Raw genomic sequence first — 9319 nt, forward strand, 5'->3', positions numbered from 1 at the left:
ATACATATTACACAGTCTGGTATCTGCACGGTGGTATTGGCCTACTTGTGATTCTGATAAGTGCCCATATACATGTTACATTGCCTGGTATCTGCAGGGTGCCATTGGCGTACTTGTGATTCTAATATGTGCCCATATACATGTTACACAGTCTGGTCTGCACGGTGGTATTGGCGTACTTGTGATTCTGATACGTGCCCATATACATGTTACACAGTCTGGTATCTGCATGGTGGTATTGGCGTACTTTAGATTCTGATACGTGTCCATATACATGTTACACAGTCTGGTATCTGGACAGTGGTATTGGCATACTTGTGATTCTGATACGTGCCCATATACATGTTACACAGTCTGGTATCTGCACGGTGGTATTGGCGTACTTGTGATTCTGATACGTGCCCATATACATGTTACACAGTCTGGTATCTGCACGGTGGTGTTGGCGTACTTGTGATTCTGATACGTGCCCATATACATGTTACACAGTCTGATTTCTGCACGGTGGTATTGGCGTACTTTAGATTCTGATACGTGTCCATATACATGTTACACAGTCTGGTATCTGGACAGTGGTATTGGCATACTTTAGATTCTGATACGTGTCCATATACATGTTACACAGTCTGGTATCTGGACAGTGGTATTGGCGTACTTGTGATTCTGATACGTGCCCATATACATGTTACACAGTCTGGTATCTGCACGGTGGTGTTGGCGTACTTGTGATTCTGATACGTGCCCATATACATGTTACACAGTCTGATTTCTGCACGGTGGTATTGGCGTACTTGTGATTCTAATATGTGCCCATATACATGTTACACAGTCTGGTATCTGCACGGTGGTATTGGTGTACTTGTGATTCTAATATGTGCCCATATACATGTTACACAGTCTGGTATCTGCACGGTGGTATTGGCGTACTTGTGATTCTAATATGTGCCCATATACATGTTACATTGTCTGATTTCTGCACGGTGGTATTGGCGTACTTGTGATTCTGATACGTGCCCATATACATATTACACAGTCTGGTATCTGCACGGTGGTATTGGCGTACTTGTGATTCTGATACGTGCCCATATACATATTACACAGTCTGGTATCTGCACGGTGGTATTGGCGTACTTGTGATTCTGATACGTGCCCATATACATGTTACACAGTCTGATTTCTGCACGGTGGTATTGGCGTACTTGTGATTCTAATATGTGCCCATATACATGTTACATTGTCTGATTTCTGCACGGTGGTATTGGCGTACTTGTGATTCTGATACGTGCCCATATACATGTTACACAGTCTGATTTCTGCACGGTGGTATTGGCGTACTTGTGATTCTGATATGTGCCCATAAACATGTTACATTGTCTGATTTCTGCACGGTGGTATTGGCGTACTTGTGATTCTAATATGTGCCCATATACATGTTACACAGTCTGATTTCTGCACGGTGGTATTGGCGTACTTGTGATTCTGATATGTGCCCATATACATGTTACATTGTCTGATTTCTGCACGGTGGTATTGGCGTACTTGTGATTCTGATATGTGCCCATATACATGTTACATTGTCTGATTTCTGCACGGTGGTATTGGCGTACTTGTGATTCTGATATGTGCCCATATACATGTTACATTGTCTGATTTCTGCACGGTGGTATTGGCGTACTTGTGATTCTGATATGTGCCCATATACATGTTACATTGTCTGATTTCTGCACGGTGGTATTGGCGTACTTGTGATTCTGATACGTGCCCATATACATGTTACACAGTCTGGTATCTGCATGGTGGTATTGGCGTACTTGTGATTCTGATACGTGCCCATATACGTTACATTGTCTGATTTCTGCACACTGACACTCAGGATGAAACGCATTAGCAACTCTGTCCTTGTTACTGTGTCCTGCTGACCAGAACTCTGATGCTTCTGTAACTGCAAAGGCAAGCAAGGGTTAAGCAGTTGGCAGCCAGCTCTATGCAGATGAGCAGGGCAGCTGCAGTCACACAGAGCCAACCCCCTCCCAATGAGTTAGCAACGCAGTGTCATCACACATTCCTGCTGACGGCAGTGCTCCTGCCTCCCCCATCCTGCCCTCTCTCAGCTCTCACCCCCACAATATCCTCTTCATCCTTTTGGCTGTAGAATCTATATCCACAGCAGAGGCTGAGCGTGGGGCTTTATCCGGACACCAGGGCCTACACGGGTAAATATATGCCATGGGGCAGCTGGCACCCATCTGCCTGTATGGTAAAGCAGCAGCTAAGCTTCCCATGCCCATACCGTGTTGTGTGATAGTGATTGTGTGTGTTAGTATGTGTGCCACAGTCACTATGTGTATGTATCACTGTGTGTGTCACTATGTGTGCCACAGTCACTATGTGAGTGTGTTAGTATGTGTGCCAGTATGTGTATGTATCACTGTGTGTGTTAGTATGTGTGTCACTATGTGTCTGTGTGTGTGTATTAGTATGTGTGCCACTATCATGTGTGTTTGTATGTGTATGTATCACTGTGTGTGTTAGTATGTGTGTCACTATGTGTCTGTGTGTGCCACTATGTGCGTGTCAGTAAGTGTATGTATCACTGTGTGTGTTAGTATGTGTGTCACTATGTGTCACTATGTGTGTGTCAGTATGTGTATGTATCACTGTGTGTGTTAGTATGTGTGTCACTATGTGTCTGTGTGTGTCACTATGTGCGTGTCAGTATGTGTATGTATCACTGTGTGTGTTAGTATGTGTGTCACTATGTGTCTGTGTGTGTCACTATGTGTGTGTCAGTATGTGTATGTATTACTGTGTCTGTTAGTATGTGTGTCACTATGTGTCTGTGTGTGTCACTATGTGTGTGTCAGTATGTGTATGTATTACTGTGTCTGTTAGTATGTGTGCCACTATGTTTCTGTGTGTGTCACTATCTGTGTATGTGTATTAGTAAGTGTGTCACTATGTGTCTGTGTGTGTGTATTAGTATGTGTGTCACTATGTGTGTTTCAGTATGTGTATGTATCACTGTGTGTGTTAGTATGTGTGTCACTATGTGTCTGTGTGTGTGTATTAGTATGTGTGCCACTATCATGTGTGTTTGTATGTGTATGTATCACTGTGTGTGTTAGTATGTGTGTCACTATGTTTCTGTGTGTGCCACTATGTGTGTGTCAGTATGTGTATGTATCACTGTGTGTGTTAGTATGTGTATGTATCACTGTGTGTGTGTCAGTATGTGTATGTATCACTGTGTGTGTTAGTATGTGTGTCACTATGTGTCACTATGTGTGTGTCAGTATGTGTATGTATCACTGTGTGTGTTAGTATGTGTGTCACTATGTGTCACTATGTGTGTGTCAGTATGTGTATGTATCACTGTGTGTGTTAGTATGTGTGTCACTATGTGTCACTATGTGTGTGTCAGTATGTGTATGTATCACTGTGTGTGTTAGTATGTGTGTCACTATGTGTCTGTGTGTGTCAGTATGTGTATGTATCACTGTGTGTGTTAGTATGTGTGTCACTATGTTTCTGTGTGTGCCACTATGTGTGTGTCAGTATGTGTATGTATCACTGTGTGTGTTAGTATGTGTGTCACTATTTGTCTGTGTGTGCCACTATGTGTGTGTCAGTATGTGTATGTATCACTGTGTCTGTTAGTATGTGTGTCACTATGTGTGTGTCACTATGTGTGTGTCAGTATGTGTATGTATCACTGTGTGTGTTAGTATGTGTGTCACTATGTGTCTGTGTGTGCCACTATATGTGTGTGTCAGTATGTGTATGTATCACTGTGTGTGTTAGTATGTGTGTCACTATGTGTCTGTGTGTGCCACTATGTGTGTGTCAGTAAGTGTATGTATTACTGTGTCTGTTAGTATGTGTGTCACTATTTGTCTGTGTGTGCCACTATGTGTGTGTCAGTATGTGTATGTATCACTGTGTGTGTTAGTATGTGTGTCACTATGTGTCTGTGTGTGCCACTATGTGTGTGTCAGTAAGTGTATGTATTACTGTGTCTGTTAGTATGTGTGTCACTATTTGTCTGTGTGTGCCACTATGTGTGTGTCAGTATGTGTATGTATCACTGTGTGTGTTAGTATGTGTGTCACTATGTGTCTGTGTGTGCCACTATGTGTGTGTCAGTAAGTGTATGTATTACTGTGTCTGTTAGTATGTGTGTCACTATTTGTCTGTGTGTGCCACTATGTGTGTGTCAGTATGTGTATGTATCACTGTGTGTGTTAGTATGTGTGTCACTATGTGTCTGTGTGTGCCACTATGTGTGTGTCAGTATGTGTATGTATCACTGTGTCTGTTAGTATGTGTGTCACTATGTGTGTGTCACTATGTGTGTGTCAGTATGTGTATGTATCACTGTGTGTGTTAGTATGTGTGTCACTATGTGTCTGTGTGTGCCACTATATGTGTGTGTCAGTATGTGTATGTATCACTGTGTGTGTTAGTATGTGTGTCACTATGTGTCTGTGTGTGCCACTATGTGTGTGTCAGTAAGTGTATGTATTACTGTCTCTGTTAGTATGTGTGTCACTATTTGTCTGTGTGTGCCACTATGTGTGTGTCAGTATGTGTATGTATCACTGTGTGTGTTAGTATGTGTGTCACTATGTGTCTGTGTGTGCCACTATGTGTGTGTCAGTAAGTGTATGTATTACTGTGTCTGTTAGTATGTGTGTCACTATTTGTCTGTGTGTGCCACTATGTGTGTGTCAGTATGTGTATGTATCACTGTGTCTGTTAGTATGTGTGTCACTATGTGTGTGTCACTATGTGTGTGTCAGTATGTGTATGTATCACTGTGTGTGTTAGTATGTGTGTCACTATGTGTTTGTGTGTGCCACTATATGTGTGTGTCAGTATGTGTATGTATCACTGTGTGTGTTAGTATGTGTGTCACTATGTGTCTGTGTGTGCCACTATGTGTGTGTCAGTAAGTGTATGTATTACTGTGTCTGTTAGTATGTGTGTCACTATTTGTCTGTGTGTGCCACTATGTGTGTGTCAGTATGTGTATGTATCACTGTGTCTGTTAGTATGTGTGTCACTATGTGTGTGTCACTATGTGTGTGTCAGTATGTGTATGTATCACTGTGTGTGTTAGTATGTGTGTCACTATGTGTCTGTGTGTGCCACTATATGTGTGTGTCAGTATGTGTATGTATCACTGTGTGTGTTAGTATGTGTGTCACTATGTGTCTGTGTGTGCCACTATGTGTGTGTCAGTAAGTGTATGTATTACTGTGTCTGTTAGTATGTGTGTCACTATGTTTCTGTGTGTGTCACTATGTGTGTATGTGTATTAGTAAGTGTGTCACTGTTTGAGCACACAGGAAATGCTCAGTTCTGTGTAGTTATTGTCAGACCTGAGCAGGAAATGATCTGCTTTCTGCATGAGGAGGGGGCGTGCAGGCCACGCTGCTCTCACACACGTTATACTTATATTTACAACCATTATTTTCTGTGCTAATGTCCTCAGCTGACCTCTGCATGACTGACACAGACCGGGGTGGTCCTGTTATAGCAGAACTGCAGTGCAATGTGCTTCAGCGACAACTCAGTGTCTGTCACGTATAGGCATTTTGGAAAATACCACTATAGTTTACCAGTCGGGGGAAATAAATGGCTAGATCACGAGTTTTGTTGGTAGAGCCGTGCGGTGCTAACAAGCCTTTTTTTTTTTCCAACGCTCACTTTAAACAACGCTGGTATTACGAGTTTTCTGAATGGCTGTGTTAGCCTCAGAAAAGTGACCGTTGAGTAAAATTTAGCTCCACATCTCACCTCGATACCAGCGCTGCTTAAGTCAGCGGTAAGCTGGTTAAATGTGCTCGTGCACGATTTCCCCATAGGAAACAATGGGGCTGAGCCAGCTGAAAAAAAAACCTAACACCTGCAAAAAAAGCAGCGTTCAGCTTCTAACGAGGTCCCATTGTTTCCTATGAGAAAATAACAAATATGTCTACACCTAACACCCTAACATGAACCCCGAGTCTAAACACCCCTAATCTTACACTTATTAACCCCTAATCTGCCGTCCCCGACATCGTCGCCACCTACATTATACTATTAATCCCTAATCTGCCGCTCCGGACACCGCCGCCACCTACATTATACTTATAAACCCCTAATCTGCTGCCCCCAACATCGCCGCCACCTACATTATAGTTATTAACCCCTAATCTGCCGCCCCCAACTTCGCTGCCACCTACCTACAATTATTAACCCCTAATCTGCTTCCCCAACGTCGCCGCCACTATACTAAATTTATTAACCCCTAAACCTAAGTCTAATCCGAACCCCCCCTAAATTAAATCTAATTTAAATAAATCTAATGAAAATTACTATTATTAACTAAATTATTCCTATTTAAAACTAAATACTTACCTATAAATAAACCCTTATATAGCTACAATATAACTATTAGTTACATTGTAGCTATTTTAGGATTTATTTTTATTTTACAGGCAACTTTGTACTTATTTTAACTAGGTAGAATAGTTATTAAAAACCTAACACTACCCCCTGAAGATCACCCTACCTTGAGCCGTCTTCACCCAGCCGGGCACAAGTGGTCCTCCATAAGGCAGAAGTCTTCATCCGATCGGGGCAGAAGAGGTCCTCCAGACGGCAGAAGGTTTCATCCAGGCGGCATCTTCTATCTTCATCCTTCCGGAGCAGAGCGGGTCCATCTTCAATTCAGCCGACGCGGAGCATCCTCTTCAAACGAAGTCCTAATGAAGAATGAAGGTTCCTTTAAATGACGTCATCCAAGATGGCGTCCCTTGAATTCCGATTGGCTGATAGAATCCTATCAGCCAATCGGAATTAAGGTAGGAAAAATCCTATTGGCTGATCCAATCAGCCAATAGGATTGAGCTTGCATTCTATTGGCTGATTGGATCAGCCAATCGGATTGAACTTCAATCCGATTGGCTGATAGCATCAGCCAATAGGATTTTTCCTACCTTAATTCCGATTTGTTATAGCAGAACTGCCCAAAATCTCAAAATTAATATCATATTTAAAAAAAAAAAAAATTAAAATCCCTGCAGTGAAGGAGATATTCAGTAAGCTGTTAAGGGTAAAATGTATTGTAGTGCAGTGATTACCCTCCTACCTCAGTCCGCCAGTATGCAATTAGATTTTTTTTTAATGTATTTTGTTCTGTAGGGCAGGGAACCCCTCTCATCCTCCCACCTCTTTGATCCCTCAGAAATAGCTCTCTTCCCACTCCTTCATACTGCACCGCCATATTTGTTATTGATAATATACCAGTGTGTAGTCTAGCGGGGGATTGTTTTTTATTTGTTATTTTAATAGTATATGATCCCCCTAACGCTCCCCATTTCCCCCTTCAAGTGATCTAACTACAGGGCCCACTGCCCCTCTAATTCTCCCCTCCCAAAAAGATTTCTGTAGCATTGGAAACCCTTCTCTCCTCCTTCCCTGCTATGGAAAGCTCACCCACCTCCTTCCTTCCCAAACCTCCCACGGCACCACCCGATACACAGCAATAATATCTGTGTCACTGTCTGTGTCAGCGATCTGGCTTCATATACTAAGGGAACACAATTAGTGCTCCCTCACTATATGAAGGCAAATGCCATCTGCCCCCAGCAGCAGTCACCGCTGTCTCAGTGGACAGCGGGGACTACAGCATGCAACAAAGTGTTGGATGTTGGTACTACTACGTCAAGACAGTACGCTGGGCCAAGTACCCTGTTACATAGTAGGAAATTAGTGTTTGTGCAGTGGGACATTTACTAAACAAAAAATATATTATATTACCTGTCATATAGAAATGGCAGGAAGCTGCCAGTGAACCAATCAGGAATGGCAGTCACACCCTTGCGAATCACAGCGAGTTTCCTGCTCTTGAGATAAAATGCTTGTGACTCCCAAGCAGGAATTTACCAATGCGCAAGACTGGATTGGCCTACCAGTAAACCAAGAGATTTCCCGGTGGGCCACAGTAGCTGAGGCTGGTCAAATACAATTTAAAGGATGTAGCTGTATCACCTCTCCTATTCTCTACTTGTAAGTTTCATTTCTTAGATCATGTACAATTTAGTACCATCATTCAATTGGTTTCTATTATCTAGTCAAGTCACACTGTGAGATAGAGGGACACACTATGGATAATCATTTTCACACTGTGAAAGGGAGTCATGTATGTCAATGACCTGGCATTTTATTTTATTACAAACTGATATAAAAATTATGAAAAAGAATATTGGGGGAGGGAGTATCCCAGTAATCCTCGAGAAAAATGGGGCATGTGCATTTTAGGGCCTCATTGGAAAACATGGCTGGTTTTTATTCCCAGTCTTGCCCTGCCAGTGGTGGTTAAACACATTGATTTAGGCTCAGTAAGGCACAAAGGATGTGTGTAAAGAGTGTGTTATGTGTGACAAACTGCCTTATTGCTTTTCGTTCTTTTGCATATGTCTGTGTGTTGAACATCCCTTTATTGATATAATTATATCCAATTATAGCCTACCACCCAGCTGCCCCTAATCATGGCAAGCGTGGGAAGGACTCCGCGGAAGAACAGCAGTGTGAGGATGATCGTACAGGTGAGTGAGGGCACAGAGCTGTCACTTTATTGTCACTTCTGTGTGCACAGTACATGGGAGTCATATCAGACATCATCTCTAAAACAATAAAGAATAGTTACTGAGCTAGTACACAGTCTATGTCATGGGGAAAATATCAATGATCTCATGTATAGCAGGGTAATATAATATTTATATAGCACATAATTTAACCATTTGCAAAATATAAGTTTATGTTCCGTGTCCCAAGTGCCCAGTGTTTTGCAGGACGCCTATCCCCCTACATGCATCTTGCTCCTCTCTGCATGTCCCACTTTCTGCTAGAGTGCTTCCTCCCTGCATGTCCCGCCTTCTGCTAGAGTGCTTCCTCCCTGCATGTCCCGCCTTCTGCTAGGGTGCCTCCTCCCTGCATGTCCCACCTTCTGCTATGGTGCCTCCTCCCTGCATGTCCCGCCTTCTGCTAGGGTGCCTCCTCCCTGCATGTCCCGCTTTTTACTAGAGTGCCGCCTCTGTGCATGTTTCCCCTTCTGCTAGGGTGCCTGCTCTCTGCATGTCCTGCCTTCTGCTAGTGTGCCTCCTCCCTGCATAACCTGCCTTCTGCTAGAGTGCCTGCTCCCTGCATGTCTCACTTTCTACTACAGTGTCTCCACCCTGCATGTCCCGCCTTCTGCTAGAGTGTCTCCTCATTGCATGTCCCGCTTTCTGCTAGGGTGCCTCTTCCCTGCATGTGCTGCCTTCTGCTAGAG

General features: G+C 43.1%; 1 protein-coding gene across 1 annotated transcript in view; it reads left to right on the forward strand.

The window, feature by feature from the left end:
- Nucleotides 1-2037: 2037 nt before the first annotated feature.
- LOC128659180 (uncharacterized) overlaps nucleotides 2038-9319 on the forward strand; it is a 26711-nt gene continuing 19429 nt past the window's right edge. Inside the window, exons 1-2 of the mRNA XM_053712864.1 lie at nucleotides 2038-2213; nucleotides 8514-8594. Coding sequence (XP_053568839.1) covers nucleotides 8538-8594 — 57 coding nt within the window. The 5' untranslated portion in view covers nucleotides 2038-2213; nucleotides 8514-8537. The remainder of the gene's footprint in view (nucleotides 2214-8513; nucleotides 8595-9319) is intronic.

Source organism: Bombina bombina, chromosome 5, assembly GCF_027579735.1.
Source record: "Bombina bombina isolate aBomBom1 chromosome 5, aBomBom1.pri, whole genome shotgun sequence".
Taxonomy (NCBI): Eukaryota; Metazoa; Chordata; class Amphibia; order Anura; family Bombinatoridae; genus Bombina; species Bombina bombina.